Raw genomic sequence first — 17,879 nt, 5'->3', positions numbered from 1 at the left:
AGGAAGTATAAAGAAAGATGTCCTTGCAAATGCAACTACATATGTACAAGTATTTACCAATTTAAAGTAACAGGCATCCTGGGAAGAGGGAGGGCGCATGTGAATCTACAGCACTACATTCCACAAACAAACGCTTACTGGTTAAGTAACATTTTCCGTTCAATGCCATGTGGCTGTAGATAAACATGCAGACTGTAAGGCAGTCCCTCCATAAAAGCGCTGGCTAGCCTGTAGGAGTTGCAGTTGACTGAAAAGTGCTCGTAGTACAGCTTGACTTACACTGGCCTGCAGACGTGCTAGTACACAGTAATGCTTTGTAAATGTATTTGGTGTAGACCATGTAGCTGCCTTACAATTGTCAGCTATACGCATGTTTTCAAGGAAAGCCATAGTGGCTCCTTTTTTCCTAGTAGAGCTTGCTCTAGGAGTAACAGGTAACTGTCTTTTTGCTTTAGCATAGCACGCTTGTATACATTTAACTATCCACCTAGCTGTGCTATTTTGGGATATTGGACTGCCCTTGTGAGGTAGCGAAAAAGCTACAAAGAGCTGCAGAAAGAAAACTGGTAGCTCAATGGATTGGTTGATATGGAATTGGGTAATCGCTTTGGGAAGGAACTTTGGGTTTGTGCGACGGACCACCATGTCTCTATGAATCTGGAAGAGGTTCTTCCAAGGGTAGGCCCTCTGAGAAGAAGGGACTGAACCTCTTGTTTGCGAATTTTGAGGTGCTTGTGGGATAGTCTGAGTGCGAGGAGGAACGTTTGGAGGAGTGGTAATGAGCTCCAGACAATAACAAAATAATGGAAAAGACCCAATGGTCCGTGGTGAGTGGGACCCATTCTGGGACGAAATTTTGAAGCCATTCCCCCACAGTTGTGGAGAGGGGGTGGGGGTAGTAGACAGAGGGAGTCACCGCCTTTGCAGTGGCAGTACAGCCTGGAGAGGCAGTGCTCTTACCACTGCCCTGGTTATTACCTCTGTAGGACCCCCTAACTAAACCCCTAGAATAGGAGGGTGAAGGCTGTCTAGTTTGGGAGGAAGATGCCTCTTAGGTTGTGGATCTGTAACCAATTCTGAAGGTGCACTGCTTGCTAGTCCTCTGGTTTCAGAGGAATGCGCATCTCCTTATCAACACACTGGTGTTAATGCTGCGGTCTTCTGTGGTGTCTAGGGCACATCAAATGAAGTTATTTGTAAGGGATTGCCTAACAACAACTTGTTGTCCCCTTTTGTGGTATTCATCTGGGAGAAGCTCCATTTCATCTCCGTGAGCCCGCTCATACCTGGCTAGTAAGGCCTGTGAATTGGCAATACACCAATGGTTAGCTGTCTGTGCAGCCACTCTTTTGCTGGCAGCATCTATCTTCTTATTCCCCTTGTTAGGAGAGCACCCTATGGCCTATTAGCACTTTATAGTAGCTATCACTGCATGACAGAGTCTGGAAGGACTTGTGACCTAATATAGACTGCATCTGTGGGAGCAGGCTTATATTTATCTACTCTAGAGTAATAAACCTGGAGTGGAAGGGTTCTTTACAGATTCCATTAGTGTGATGAAGCATGCCAGGGAGTTTAGGGAGAAACTGAATATCCCGATGTGTGGATGGAAGGGTATCGAACAGGAAGTCCTGTCTGATGGAGCTCCTGTGCAACTATGTTGTGGAAAGTGACTGCCCTTGCCACTACCTGCTCAAAGGATGTACTGTCCTTTGGTGGGAAGGGTTGTGCGGGGGGTACAAATATTGGTTGTTGGTCAATATGGGATTATGGGCATATGTGTCCCATGGGTCTTGGTCTTGCTGTGTCCCACCCAAATCTTTCCCAGTGTATACAGGGGATCCCTGAGGTGTACAATATCCTGCAGTAGGTGAATGAGGAGGGGAGGGAGGTGGAGGAGAAACAGGAGGTGGAGAAGACTTGTGAGGTGTGGAGTTAGCCTTGTCCTTGGTAATCTCCTTTGGAGGTGAAGTGTCCAAAGCTCCTTGGAAGGGCTGTTTCCTCTTGTAAAGTACAGGGAGGGAAGCAATAATGTGCGCTGGAGAGGGAGGCAACACTGGTGAGTGTCCATCGCCTCCAAAATGGGTTTCAGAGGTGAAGACATAGCTAAAGACTGGCTACAGTCCTGCTCAGATGTTCTTGGTTCTGTGGTTTTCGGGACCAAAGTTTTGTCGGTGTGATTTGCTCGGCACAGAAGATGAGGCGGTAGCTCTTCAGCGCAGAACCAAAGTATTAGGAGCCGAAGTTTGGATCGAGATGGCAACTAGGTCTCGGACTGAGGTGCTGAAAGTAAAAGTCAAAGACCTTGTTTGGGTCTTGGCTATTTTTAGAGCAGAGCTGGAGTGCAGGGTAGCCAAAACAGTTTTTCTTAACTGGCCATGGCCTGGTGGCAGTGGCGGTCCGGTGACCTCTGCAAGGGGCTTTTTAACAGTCTTAGGAATGGCAGGAGGGGCCATAGTACTCACGGGTGACGCAGATGTTACCTCGTGGCTTTCGATATCCAACTGCATGTCGGAGGCCAGGATGGAAAATGCCACCTCTTGTTCAGACTGCTCCTGGGCGTGTTCCTCCCCAAAGTTGTCCGGAGTCTTGCACGTCAACCCCTACCAACGAGGTCTTCAGTCCCAAAGATCTTCTACGACCAAAAAGATTTGCAGGCATTGCAGATAGCTTCTTGGTGATCAGGGGAGAGGCACAAGTTACACACCAGATGTTGGCCGGTGTGTCGAAGTTTTATGTGGCACTAAGGACAGTAACGTAACAGTGTTCATTAAATAGGCTCAGCGTAATGGTTGGTGCCGTGTGGTGAGGTAGGCTCAAAACAGGCAAGGATGCCCCAGAAGGGGAACAGTCACTGCCCGGACTGACAAGTCGAGGCAAACCACTGTCAACTGAGTGTGTCGTTGGCACTGGCATAGCTTTCTGGCTTGGATGAGTCAGTTGAGGTAGGGGAAGACTGGAATTTTCTACCTTCATAGGTGTACTGCGCAAAGTGTAGGAGGAGTGGCCCCACCTGCCTACCCCAAGGTGTTGCCTGCGAGGTGGACACTCCATTTAATTTTCCTCCATCTTAGATAGTAGGAAAACAGCCAATCAGGGACCGGGAAGTGACCCTTCCCACAGGAAGTGGTCACTGTAGTGGCTGTAGCCACTCAAAAGTAGGTGATCCATTGGTCACTACCAGGCTCCCGCTAAAACACCCACTAAATTCAGTATTTAGTGGGCCTCCCTATACCAGGTGATCACATTCGAAGGACACAAAGAAGACAAGCACCAAAAAGATCCACGGCATGAGAACTGTGGACCTACTGCACAAAGAAAAGGCGGCAAATCCTGCTTGCTGCGCAGGACCAGAAAATCGCCCCTGGGCAACTAGACTGACCTCAAGAACCCCAGAGGACCTCCAGGCTTGCCACAGAACTCTTTTCAGAGAGGCGGTACCACTCTATAACAGAAAGAAAGTCAGCAACCCAGTGAGGGTCACTTGATAAGACCAGCCGCTAACTCCCAAATAGGAAGTCGCAGCTGGACCGGATGATACACCGATGGCCACCAAGGACCAACCCAGCAAGTGTGCCAAGTTTGGTGGCACTGCTCCCTCCAGTGGTCATACTGTACCAATACCCTGATGTCGCACACCAGAAAAACTAGCGCAGTCAGACGGAAGCCCCATTAGAGGGACTTCAGGAACATCCTGACCTCCTGCCAGAGTGCCCCGTTCTCCTGCAAACATCCCTTAGATCGACTTACCTCCAGCTCCAAAGGGCATTTTTGTGCACAGCTCCTGGCTCTCCGATTCGCTCTGCACCAGGCCGCCCTGTAACAAAGAACCTGCTGTGCCCTAACTGTCCCACACCCCTTGCGACCTCAACACTCCAAGAAACCACCTCTAAACTTACATGCACCGAACTTTTCTAAGTGACCCCCGCAGTGCCCCTGCACCAGCCCCAGAGACCTTTCACTGTTGCTCCCGGCGAAACAAGGAGCTGGCCGAACTTCTCCAGCTGCCACAGTGCACCCACCGACGACCTCAACCAACCTGCAAAAGAAGAACTTGGTAAAGCAATAGTGTGATTTTATATATGTATTTTTAAAGGTGACTTTCCATTCATTCCTATGGTGCGTAATTACGCACAAAAAGACTAATTTTATTAAACTTCAAAAATCCATATCTAAAACAAAGAAAAATACTAAACCAATTTTGATAATCTTGGTCTTAAAAATTACTGAAGTATTTTTGTAAACTGGTTTCAAATTATTCCTTTGAGTGTGTGTGTTGCAGGACTGATACTAAGTAAAAAATGTTTGCACTTCTCCAAGATTGGCCTAACTGCTCGACCAATCTACCTTAAAAATTAGAGCATTAGGTGATCTTGTTTTTACTCCTGTGAACCAACATGTGGTTGCTTAGACCACCTGCACAGTGTGCCTAGCTTTCCATACTACGTAGAGGGCCAGCCTCCTACAGCGACTACTGCCAAACATTTTGCAAACACCCTGGGAGCGGTAGGGACTCCAAAGGGAAGGCCCTTGAACTGATAAGATTCCTCTTTGCAGGCACATTAAGTATTTTTGATGTGCATGATGAAATGGTATGGGAAAGTAGGTATCTTTTAGATCTAGAGCTGTCAAAGTTGCCTTGCTGAAAAAGCAGGATTACATCCTAACGAGTGACCATGTGGAAGTACTCTTGAAGATGCATTTGTTTAGAAGTCTGAGATCTAGTAATGGTCTGAGAAACCAGTCCTTTTTGGGAATCAGGAAGTATAGGGAATATAATGCTAAGCCTTGATGTTTTGGGGGATTGGGTTCTATGATCCCTTTGAGAAGAAAGGCTTGGACCTCCTGTTTGAGAAGGGTTAAATGTACCAGAGATAGGCTGTAATGGCGGGTGGGAATACTGGGAGGAGAGGTGATGAGCTCTAGTCAACAACCATGTTGGATAATGGCAAGGACCCATTGGTCCATGGTGACGGTGTCCCAAGGGGTGTAGAGATGTTGGAATTTTCCCTCTCAGGTGAATGATTGGTGAGGATTGGGGGGGGGGTATCAGGGGGGGTGGAAGTAGTACTCCATAGCAGCAGAGGGGGATCCGCTTGTGGCAATGCTTTTCCCTCTCCCCTTGTTTTTGTACCCCCTGTAAGACCCTCTGGAGCAGGTAGGCTGAGATTGTCTAGGGTGTGAGGTAGACTCCTCTGTTGAGGTTTTTATGTTCCCCTTAACCCAGGGCGACAGAAGGAGCACCTTTAAGTGCTAGTTTGGAGGGGAACCCAAGGCCCTGGCAGTATCTGTGTCCTTTTTAAGTTTTTCAAGAGTAGTGTCCACCTGTGGCCCAAACTGGTATTCCTCAACAAAGGGCATGTTGAGGACTGCCTGCTTGACCTCCAGTTTAAAACCGGTTCAATGCAGCCAAGCATACCATCTTAAAAGGACATTAGTGTTTATGCCTCAGGCTGCAGTGTCTGTTGCATCAAATGCACACCTGATGGGAGTTATTCTGTGATGGTCTGACCCTCTCAAATGATCTGTCGTCTCTGCTTATGGTGCTCTTCAAGAGGTAGTGTGGAGGCTCATACATTTCATCCCAATGGGCCTGGTCAAACCAGGCCAGAGGGGCTTGAGAACTGGCTATGCTCCAGTGATTTGCAGCTTGTGCACCACCCTGTTTCCTGCAGCACCAATTCTCTTACTCGCCTTTTGTGAGGGAGGCAAATCCCAAGGGGCCTGACTTAGCTCAATAGAGTCAGGTGGTACCTGAATCCAGATGTAGAGCTGGTCAGAGGGGGTCACCTCACACTTTTTGTCTACCCATGGCACAATTACCCTGGAGCGCACAGGCCCCTTAAATATGTCTTCTTCTGCATGCCTGAGCATGGGGAGGTATTGTGTATCCCTCTGAGTGGTGGAAAAGGTGTTGAAGATAAATCCTGCTCAATGGGATCTCTGTGCAGCTCTACATTGTGAAATGCAGCTGCGCTAGCAATCACCTGTTGCTAAGAGGTAGTGTATTCTAGTGGTGAGGAGCAAACAGGGTAGAGGGCAGGGTCATTAGCAGGAATGGGATCAGGGTCGAAGATACCAAAGGGTCGGTGTCATTATGAGGAGTCCCTAGACCCCCAGTGTATGATTGTGGGGAAACCTGAGGAGTGTAATCTCCTTGTATGGGTGACGTTGGAGTTTGTGGGGGTGGAGGTTAGGTGGACGTGGGGGAGAAGGCTTGCGTGGAGGGATAGTGCTGTGTCCTTTGTTCTTTTCTCAGAAGGGACACAAACGTTCAAAGCCTCTTGGAAGGAAAGATTGCCAAAGGTGCATACGAAAGATGGATGAGTGGCAATGGTCCGACCTGTGCCCTCTTGCATCTAGAGATTGCGCTATCTAGCATACATTTTCTCCAGAATCGGTTCGACTGGAGAAGCGCTGGTAGAGGACTGGCCTGAGTCTTTGGCTTTCACAGTTTTCAGCTGCGAGGGCCTCAGTGGCAAGGTCTTCGGTTTTGTAAGCTTAGCTGGCATCGCAGTCAAGGATGGCGGCTTGATCCCGAGGTACAGATTAACACTAAAACAATCTCTCAGCCCAAAGCTGTAGAGGTCAAAGCGGATGGTGTGGCCTGTCTTGGTGGCACCAGCCAGAAGGCGGGGCAGACTAAACTGTTTCAGTACAGAAGACGGCCAGATTGCAGTGGCAGACCGGTACCTCTAAGATGGGCTGAAAAGCCTTTTTGGGAGGATTTCTGTGGGACAGCAGGGGCCACAATATTCATGTGTTGGACAGAAGATCGTTCTTGGCTTTTGTGATCAAATCTGATGTCTGACTCATAGCTGTCCTGTATGAAAAGGGCTTCATCCTCCTGAGCATGTTCCTCTCTGAAGATGCCCGGGGTGTTGTCCGGCATCTTCTGGGCCATTTTCATCCGAAGAGCTCATCTTTTCCAAAGGGTCTATTTTGACCGGAAAGACTTGCAGGTGTCACAGTCGGCTTCGCAGTGGCCCAGAGAGAGACAGAGGTTGCACACAAGATTTTGATCAGTGCACGGGAACTTGACATAGCACTGATGACAGAAGCAGAATGGGAGTTTGTTCCATCGGGAAACCGTTCCCAACAGAGCCCAAACGGACAGAACAGCAAAGGCGCCAAGATGGGGAGAAGCCCCATTGATAACAATACAGTCAGTATAAAAGAGGAAAGATTGGAAAAAACAAACCGAACGAAGTCAAAAAACAGAGTGGAGACAGCAAGTCTGAATAAGACGGTGGAGGAAAAACAATCTGGCAAAGGAGTCTATACCCATGTGCAAAATCACCAAGAACAGAAGTCACTCAGTCTAGCGACCTGAAACTCTTCTTCGAAGAAAAAACTTGCACCACTTGTAAGGAAATGCCTCCTTGGCATGGTTGCCCCCTGACTTTTTGCCTTTGCTGATGCTATGTTTACAATTGAGTGTGCTGAGGCCTGCTAACCAGGCCCCAGCACCAGTGTTCTTTCCCTAACCTGTACTTTTGTATCCACAATTGGCAGACCCTGGCATCCAGATAAGTCCCTTGTAACTGGTACTTCTAGTACCAAGGGCCCTGATGCCAAAGAAGGTCTCTAAGGGCTGCAGCATCTCTTATGCCACCCTGGAGACCTCTCACTCAGCACAGACACACTGCTTGCCAGCTTGTGTGTGCTAGTGAGAACAAAACGAGTAAGTCGACATGGCACTCCCCTCAGGGTGCCATGCCAGCCTCTCACTGCCTATGCAAGTATAGGTCAGTCACCCCTCTAGCAGGCCTTACAGCCCTAAGGCAGGGTGCACTATACCATAGGTGAGGGTACCAGTGCATGAGCATGGTACCCCTACAGTGTCTAAACAAAACCTTAGACATTGTAAGTGCAGGGTAGCCATAAGAGTATATGGTCTGGGAGTTTGTCAAACACGAACTCCACAGCACCGTAATGGCTACACTGAAAACTGGGAAGTTTGGTATCAAACTTCTCAGCACAATAAATGCACACTGATGCCAGTGTACATTTTATTGCAAAATACACCCCAGAGGGCACCTTAGAGGTGCCCCCTGAAACTTAACCGACTGTCTGTGTAGGCTGACTAGTTCCAGCAGCCTGCCACACTAGAGACATGTTGCTGGCCCCATGGGGAGAGTGCCTTTGTCACTCTGAGGCCAGTAACAAAGCCTGCACTGGGTGGAGATGCTAACACCTCCCCCAGGCAGGAGCTGTAACACCTGGCGGTGAGCCTCAAAGGCTCACCCCTTTGTCACAGCCCAGCAGGGCACTCCAGCTTAGTGGAGTTGCCCGCCCCCTCCGGCCACGGCCCCCACTTTTGGCGGCAAGGCTGGAGGGAACAAAGAAAGCAACAAGGAGGAGTCACTGGCCAGTCAGGATAGCCCCTAAGGTGTCCTGAGCTGAGGTGACTAACTATTAGAAATCCTGCATCTTGCAGATGGAGGATTCGCCCAATAGGGTTAGGATTGTGACCCCCTCCCATGGGGAGGAGGCACAAAGAGGGTGTACCCACCCTCAGGGCTAGTAGCCATTGGCTACTAACCCCCCAGACCTAAACACGCCCTTAAATTTAGTATTTAAGGGCTACCCTGAACCCTAGAAAATTAGATTCCTGCAACTACAAGAAGAAGGACTGCCTAGCTGAAAACCCCTGCAGAGGAAGACCAGAAGACAACAACTGCCTTGGCTCCAGAAACTCACCGGCCTGTCTCCTGCCTTCCAAAGAACTCTGCTCCAGCGACGCCTTCCAAAGGGACCAGCGACCTCTGACTCCTCTGAGGACTGCCCTGCTTCGATGACGACAAGAAACTCCCGAGGACAGCGGACCTGCTCCAAAAAGACTGCAACTTTGTTTCAAGAAGCAGCTTTAAAGAACCCTGCAACTCCCCGCAAGAAGCGTGAGACTTGCAACACTGCACCCGGCGACCCCGACTCGGCTGGTGGAGAACCAACACCTCAGGGAGGACCCCCGGACTACTCTACGACTGAGTACCAAAACCTGTCCCCCCTGAGCCCCCACAGCGCCGCCTGCAGAGGGAATCCCGAGGCTTCCCCTGACCGCGACTCTCTGAAACCTAAGTCCCGACGCCTGGAAAAGACCCTGCACCCGCAGCCCCCAGGACCTGAAGGACCGGACTTTCACTGCAGAAGTGACCCCCAGGAGTCCCTCTCCCAAGTGGAGGTTTCCCCGAGGAAGCCCCCCCTTGCCTGCCTGCAGCGCTGAAGAGATCCCTTGATCTCTCATTGACTAACATTGCGAACCCGACGCTTGTTCTAACACTGCACCCGGCCGCCCCCGCGCGGCTGAGGGTGAAATTTCTGTGTGGGCTTGTGTCCCCCCCCGGTGCCCTACAAAAACCCCCCTGGTCTGCCCTCCGAAGACGCGGGTACTTACCTGCAAACAGACCGGAACCGGGCACCCCCTTCTCTCCATTATAGCCTATGCGTTTTGGGCACCACTTTGAACTCTGCACCTGACCGGCCCTGAGCTGCTGGTGTTGTGACTTTGGGGTTGCTCTGAACCCCCAACGGTGGGCTACCTTGGACCAAGAACTGAACCCTGTAAGTGTCTTACTTACCTGGTAAAACTAACAAAAACTTACCTCCCCCAGGAACTGTGAAAATTGCACTAAGTATCCACTTTTGAAATAGTTATTTGTGAAGAACTTGAAAAGTATACATGCAATTGAAATGATTCAAAGTTCCTAATGTACTTACCTGCAATACCTTTCAAACAAGATATTACATGTTAAATTTGAACCTGTGGTTCTTAAAATAAACTAAGAATATCTTTTTGGTATGTGTGTTTTTTTGACTTACCCTTTTAAACTCATTTCACTTTTTACACTCATGCGAACGGTGCCCCTTGGCAGGGAAATCATTTTTTTTAAAACTTTTAATATTTCCTGTACCCTCATCTTCTATGAGGAACTTGTCTTATCACGTTTTTTTGCATGGCAACTTTCCCTAATCTTTAATTAGTTCACGTTGCACTTTCTGGACTCCTTTGGTACTCATTTCTTCTCCTTGCCGGTTCCTTTGATCATGCGTTATTTCTTTCTCGTTCTAGACCAACACAACATTTAAATATTTCAAAATATTTGCAAGTATTCAGAACTTTCTTTTTGTATTGTATTTTTGATCGATCACCACACAATGTGTTCACTTAACTACTAGTATTTAAAAACAAGTACTTCATTTATTTGTCAATATGGTGTTCTTTGGTGGTATACGGGTATCATTATATCATTCTATTATTGTCTCATGGTTATATGTTACTTTGCAGCCTTGAGGAAGCCCCTTTTGTATGGGGCGAAACGCGTTGGCTGCTTTTTTCTTTATGAACCTCTTGTTACAACAAGCTCTACTTGTCAACAATAAAATCTTCGGAAAGCAACTGAAAGGAGCTTCACATTATTTCTACGACATTGGACTTTTCTTGCTTATTGTGGCCATTGGATGTCTCTAGAGTGGTGCACCCCCTAAATGTTCTTGTATTGTTGGGGCTTCTTTTGCCCAGATTGGCTCTTTTTTGCAGCAGGGGCCAGGGTGGAGTTGCACACCATATCGACTGAACTACTATTGGTTTATACTGGGTACTTTTAGGGATTGATGCGTGTTCTCTTCAGGCCTGCTGCATCCTGTCCTTGTAATGTACCGTAGATTTTCCCTATTAGTAAACCTTTAAGCTAGCACTATAAGTCCCTAGAAAATAATACCCCTGGTACGTAGGGCATGGGGTACTAAAGGAAGCCCCAGAGGGCTGCAGCACGAATTGTGCCACCCTAGGGAACCCCTTTGCTAAGTGCACACAGGCTGCGTGTCTTGGATCAGATCCAAAATGAAAACAAGACCTAGAACATAGCCTGTGCGCCCTGTCCCCTTCACACTGCATGCAGTATATGTAAGCAGCCCTCTAGTAGGCTTTCAAGCCCTAAATGCAGGGTGCATTATATTACATGAGATTAAATATCTGCATGAGCAAATATGCCCGTTATGTCTGTTGATTCTCAAGACACAGTAAGTGAACAGTGAAGACATTTTAGTACATGTGCTGGACACTGGCCATTACAAGTTTCCCAGCTACATGATGGCTTCACTGACCATAGGAATGTTTGGTATCAAACATCTCGTATTAATAAACCCTTACAGAATCCAGTGATGGATTTATTAATACATGCACTTAGAGGACACCTTAGAGGTGCCACTTAAATAAGCCTACTAACTCCTAGTGTGGGCACTGACACCAGTACAGCCACCTCAAGGAAGAGTTGAAAACAAAGGCTTGCTCTGGGCAGAGGTGCGATCTCCTCTACCATCTAGGATGGCCATTCCAGGGTGGGAAGCTTCAAATGCCTTGGAGGCAGACTGCCAGTTCCTGATCCCACTTTTGGAGACAAGACTGTTGGGAAAATTTGGTAAATTAGGATGAGTGCACACTTCATGCCAGTCCCACCCCTAGGGTGGACAAGCTGAAGTGGACACTACTTTTTTAAATTCCTCCATCTTGCATGGAAGGAATTAGGCCAACAGGTTTAAAGCTATACCATTTCCCAAAGAAAGTGGTCACAGGAAGGGTGTAGTCACCCTGTGCCACTGAGGGTGTAAGTTTGGTGCTGCCTGGTTTCCCCTCCTTGTACTCACTTTAACTACAAGAGATCTACCCGTGACCCTGCATCACTCACCTATAAGCAGTGCTTCAGCAGATACCTTCTGCCTCTATTGGATAGCATTGGGTGTCCAACGCTGTGTTGGCACTCTGCACACAGCCACCCCTGTGCCACTAATGTGTAAGTTTGGTGCTGCCTTGGGACCCTCCCCGGTGCACACCTCAACCCACGGAGACCAACCTCTGACACTGTCCCTACCCCCGCCAAGAATATTCCATTTTAGTGCACTATATAGAGAGCCAGCTTCCTAAAGTGGGCTTTTGTGCCACGCATTCATTCGGAAGGTTAAGGCTGGAGAACTCTAGGAACTCTGGTGCTAGATTGCAAGGTTCAACTGCTTGGGATATAGGTGACTGAGCTGACCCGGATACTGAGTGAGAAGGTCTAGCTTTGTGAGGACTGACTGACTTCTCCAGGATCATTAATACCAAGGCTGTCTTGCCCAAGTTGGTGCCACTAGAAGAGGGTCATGGGCACCTGCCTCATTTTCCTCCAAACATAGGGAAATCAGAGGGAGATGTGAACAGCATAGACAAGAATCCCTGACCAATTCATCCATACTGCATTACCCATGGACTGTGGGTGTGAAGTGGTGCAGTGTGAGTGAATTGCCCATGGATTGTTGGAACTCGAAGTTAAGTTTTGGCATTTTCTGTTTTCTGGTGAACAGAATGAAATTACCTTTGAAGGCCTTGTGTGTGCAGTTCCTACTAGTGGGCCCTCTAATATGTCCTGCTGAGCATGTCTGCAAAATCATTCTCAACTCTAGGCAGATGCGACACCAGTAGGTGAGATTGATGAAGCATGCTTAATGCAAATTTCCTGAGCTAGTGCACAGAGCTATGGGGAGAGTGGCACCCCCTTCCTGCTTCTAGATGTATAAAATGACTGTCATGTAGTCTGTCCTTCTTAGTACTGCTTTCCCATAAATGAGAGTCCAAAATTATTTCAGTGCTAGTCTGATGGCTAGAATTCATGTGGAGCCCATGGTACTGAAGAGTCCAAGTGCCTTGGACAGTCATCTTGTGGAAGTGAGCACCCCACCCTATGAGAGGTGCATTGGGGTGAGCGGGACCTGCGGAAGGCAGTCTTGGAAAGCCTACCTAGCAGCAAGCTGTATCACCAAAACAAATAGTGCTGGGCCCTGGTTGTTCCCAACACTAGGATCCTACCAATGCCCTTCTGCTCAATGCCTTGAAGCATTCTTGTAATGGGCTCCTGTGGAACCTGGCATGTGGTACAACCAAAATGCATGAAGCCATCATTCCCAACAGTTTCATTACTGTGCTAACAGTGACAAAACGGAGTATCTGAACATAAGACACAGCTGTTGAAATTCCATCACCCTCTGTTCGTTGGGGGTATGCTTTGCCTGTTACTGCTTTAAAACAGATCAACGGAAGGGCTCAATCGGTTGCAGTCCAAAATGGGATTTTTTTTTGCATTCATCGTCAAGCCTAGGCAATGGAATAGGGACACTGCTGTCCAAGTTTGTGCTAGTTATCACAGTTTGCTGTTGCCCCTGATCGGAAAATCACTTAAGTAAGAAAATCCATGTATGGAGTTTCTGTGCAGGAGCGCCGTCACTGATGTTAAACACTATATAAACACCCTTGAACATCAATTAACCATAAGAGCTGGACCTTGAAAAGATAGTGTCATCCATTTATCACAAACCAAACTTACTGGTGATGCGTTGGGTGGATCAGGAGAATAAAGTCTTTCAAATCTTGCACTGAAAGTCTCACTGACATAGAAGCAGGATTTTATCCTTCAAAGTGAACACGTGAAAATGGTTTGGAAAAGATCAATCTTATTTGGGGATGAAAAAAATACAGGTATAGTAGACCACTGATAACCTCAATTAACGTGACGCAGGTCCTCCGCCTGATTGGGGTCAGTATCACAGTGTACAGATTTTAATCAGAAAAGGAAGGGAGAAGGCTTCCATTTTCTTTCTACAGGCACAAACCAGGAAAGGGAAACTGACACATTGGTGTCTTCTTTGTCACCTGCCTCTGGGACGAAATCTGAAGTGCAAGGCACCAGAAGAAGCTCCCTTAATATGAATGATCAAGCCCGGCTGGACCCGGTCATAGTAGCAGCAGCCGTAAGAAGGAGGTTTTATTTTTGTCATTGTCCCTGGCCCTCCCACTCCAAAACCATAAGAAAGGTGGTACCCTGGATTCCTTTGGAAAAAGATTAACATGTCACCATCCTTCCTGATTTGGGCTGAACTTTTGTTAACCATGCACACCAGGTAAAATTAAGAGACGTGATGGGGTATGGTATTTCAATTGTTGCCTGAGCCTAAATAGGACAAAACTGCAGCTATTCTTGAAGGATGTATCAAAACTGCAACACGTTACTTGATAAAGGTGAAGCATGCCTGAAGATTAAGTAATTTCACATCACTCAAGACACATTCCTAACACTTTGAGATACTGACAAGGTGGTCTCACTTCATAAACAAAGGAACAGTGAAAAGGTTTGTCAATCAGCACAATGTGTATACCTAGTTCCCAAAGCAAAATAGTTTGAAGCAGCCTTATAATGTGCTGGTTACGTTCAATTATTTTCTTTTTCAAGCAGCACTATTTAGTACTTCATAGAAACACAATTCAAGTCAATCGCTGCTATTCATGACAGACTATACAGCACACAATACACCAATCCTTCCAGATGGTGCGCAAAATGCCAAGAAGAGAGATGAAGCGGGAGCTAGTCTTACCAAGTACTTTAAAAGATACTGTTAAGCTAACTACCCTTGTCTGGAGATGTATTGATGATCTGCTGAAGACGCACCCTGCAAGTGGACATTCAGAGTTTTGAGAAATCCAAGCAGTGGCTCAAGCTTTGCATTAAAAAGCAGGAAAAAATCAGAACCGCCACTTGTCTAAATATACATTTGATCTTTTAACCTTTTTTCTTCTTTTTTAAATATACAGGTTAAATTATCCCGCCTTTTCTAAAACATCACCACTGGGTTACTTATCAAACGAGAAAGGAGTTTGGTCTCCCACCTTTCCTTAAAGCTCTTGGCCACATTCTCCAATTTGCAATCAAATATATAAAATATGACTGGATGTTGGCAGCCATACCTTTTGTGTTGAGGGACAAAAGTGGTGTGTGCACATGATGTGGAACAATGGGGGGGGGGGGGGGGGCCTCAAGTCACTATGATTTGAATATCTGCCACATCATGAACAGCCGTCAAGCAGCTGCTGAAGGTTCACGTACCCGGATAGGTGGGACTTTGGGCTCCTCTTTAGTGGGCTGTGGCTTTTCGGTGCTAACACACTCAATTGTGTTACGAAAGGACTGGCGGTCTTCAAGACGGGGCTTCTTTTCGGAGAAGGAGCTAGAGGCTGTGACCTCCTCAATGCACTTTCGCTTCTGGTCCTTCAGTTCTTGGTGTGTGCTATCTTGTGGAGGTAACGGAACCCTTCCATCAGAAATATGTAAAACGGGCAGCATTTCTGAACTACTGGGAAGCGTGGAGGGTGATGAAGTTGATTCACTTTGTGCATCTGGTGCAGCAGACAGACGACAATGTCTTTCTTCTTCCAGGACCCTCTCCAGCTTCCTCTCACTGCTGATAGAGGATTCTGTATCTCCTTCCGTTTCTTCACCACTAGGGGATGTTTCGATCTTTGGTTCTTTGCAACTGCTCTTAGGTCTGCTTCTCGGCTCTAGTCGAGAGTGCTTCTTGCAATTAAGGTCTCTCAACCTCCTAGATGCTCTGACTGCTTCTGCCGGAGAATGCTGCTCCACCTGGTTTTCAACAGGTTGTTGCGTGCAAATTTGCTCAGTCTGCTCTCTAGTCAACCCCAACCTGAAAAGCAAGTAAAGACAGCCTCAGTGGAGAAGCTTTACAGTAGCACACCATCTTAAAAGTCTAATAAATATCTGAATTACAAAAACTCAAAAAAAGATGTTAATCCTAACTGGGTCTTTTAAGATCTTAACAGAGCATAGAACATCTTTCAAACAAGTGAGAGAACAAAAAAGACAATATTATATCAAACTTTCACAAGTAATTGCAACAATAGGCGGTGGAGGTGTGAGTGTAACAAAGGTGGTATCAGGAAAGGGACCTGGAAATAACACAATCATTAAAGAGATTATGACCACATGATGGTACCAACATAGGCTATTACCAGCTGAGGCATCATTAAGGCAGAATGGTGCGTTAGTGGTTAGTGACTGATCATGTGGACACTGAAGGAAAGCATAATAGCTAACTTTGTAATGTACATTTCCATTTACTACATCAGAGCAGAAACATAACTTAGCATGGAAATCCAAGGCAGATGCCCAAGTGGCATATTCGGCCCATTATAAAGGCCCACTGCCTGACTTCATATCCGCTCCTTGTCCTCAGAGCTGAAGAGTGAATGTAATTAACATCTCGGATGACTGTCTTTCTGGATGCCCTTGTGCTTTAAAACAGAGATCCTTTGGACCTCCATTGTATTACTTTGCTTCAATCCTTCCAGTAACTCCTTCAGAACGACAGTATTTAACAAACCTATGTGGAATTAAAAAAATATCTTCTTGCTTTTGTACTAGGTTCAATTATGGTATTGTTTCATCATTGAACTGCATTTTTTAAGCCTCAACTGAATATTTTCCACTCTTAAAACAGAAAAAGAGCATCTCAGATTTCTTTCCAGATTGCATCCTTAGAAATTATGGAGTAACAACAGTTGTCCACGTTACGGCCAAATGGGTTTTCCAGGCAATTCAGTGGCACGCTATTATTTGTGCAAATAGCTGTATATGCCTTAAAAGAACAAGTTACTTACCTTCGGTAACGCCTTATCTGGTAGAGGCATATTCTAGTTGGAGATTCTTTACCTTGGAATTTCCCCAAGGCTCAGTCTGGATCTGGAGATTCTTCTCGAGCAGTACCTACCTCTATGCGCTGTCAACCAGCATCGGTGGGCTCCACACCCATCGTCACAGTCGTGCGCGCCAGATGTGTCACAGAACCTATATAGGCACCACACCTAGGGAGCTGATGTCATTTTCTTTTCACGACTTTCCACGCCAGAAGAACGGAGCAATGGCTAACACTGACCTCTAGGGCCTGAAAGCGAAGTCCCTGTCGCGATAAATCAGTTTGCATGGCGGAGAGGATGGGTGGGTTGGCAAGGAATCTGCAACTAGAATGGGTCTCTACAAAATAACTCATTACCAAAAGTAAGTTACTTGTTCATCTGACTTCTAGTTGCAGGTTCCTTACCTTAGAATAGATACTCAAGCAGACCATCCCCAGAGGTGGGTCTGTGACCCAAGATCATACCAGGAAGTCCTGTGGGACCAAACAGGCAAAATACTCGTCCCTTCAGAACAGTCTGTCCAGGCAGTAGTGTTTAGTGAATGTGTGCAGAGAAGCCCACGTTTCTGTCTTACAACTGTCCAGGACTGGAACTCCCCGTGCTAATGCAGTGGTTGCAGCTGTCGCTCTAGTGGAATGAGCGCACAAACCCTCAGGGGCAACTGCTTTTTAGCCAATGCGTAGCACATTTTAATGCAGAGAATGACCCTTCAAGAGATGGTTCTCTTCTGCACTGCCGGACCTTTCTTCGCACCTACATACCAAAGAGTTGATCAGCTGTGCGGAACTCTTTCATACGATCAAGGAAGAACACCAACGCTCTTTTTAAGTCAAGGCGTGGTGCCTCTCCTCTTCCTTAGAAGGACAAGGAGACACATAAAAAGTAGGCAAGGTAATGGATTGGCCTAGAGTGCAGCTACTTTTGGCAAAAAGGAAGATCTGGTGAAAAGCACCACTTTGTCAGGATAGAAGGAAAGGTAGGGTGGCTTAGATAACAATGTGGAGTGGCGCAAAAGGAGCGCACATTAAGAAGGTAAGAACCAAATTCAATTCCCATTGGGGCATTATGAATGGTGATAGAGGAAACATATGGGTAAAACCCTTAAGGACCCTACTGACTATGGGAGACTTTAAGAGGGTTGACCAGGTAATCTCAAAAACGCAGAAATCACAGACATATAACCTTTAAGGGAGCCCAAAGCAGAGCTCTGCTTAACCAAAGAAAGTATAAACAGGGGTACCTCGGACAAAGGGGCAGACTTATCTATGCATCATGCCACAAATTTGTTCCAGACAGGTGTATACCGTTTTAGCGAAGGGCCACCAAGATAATGTTACAGAAGTCGGGCAGAAGGTCAAAAGCT

The 17,879-nt window shown here is 46.9% G+C and overlaps 1 protein-coding gene across 3 annotated transcripts in view; it reads right to left on the bottom strand.

The window, feature by feature from the left end:
- ASXL1 (ASXL transcriptional regulator 1) overlaps positions 1–17,879 on the bottom strand; it is a 177,204-nt gene that overhangs the window by 23,466 nt on the left and 135,859 nt on the right. For all 3 annotated transcript variants that reach the window (XM_069243388.1, XM_069243391.1, XM_069243390.1), the window contains one exon: positions 14,913–15,507. In XM_069243388.1, coding sequence (XP_069099489.1) covers positions 14,913–15,507 — 595 coding nt within the window. The remainder of the gene's footprint in view (positions 1–14,912; positions 15,508–17,879) is intronic.

The sequence above is a fragment of the Pleurodeles waltl genome, chromosome 7, assembly GCF_031143425.1.
Source record: "Pleurodeles waltl isolate 20211129_DDA chromosome 7, aPleWal1.hap1.20221129, whole genome shotgun sequence".
Taxonomy (NCBI): Eukaryota; Metazoa; Chordata; class Amphibia; order Caudata; family Salamandridae; genus Pleurodeles; species Pleurodeles waltl.
The sequence above is the reverse complement of the archived record's forward strand: the minus strand, read 5'-3'. Positions and strand labels throughout refer to the sequence as shown.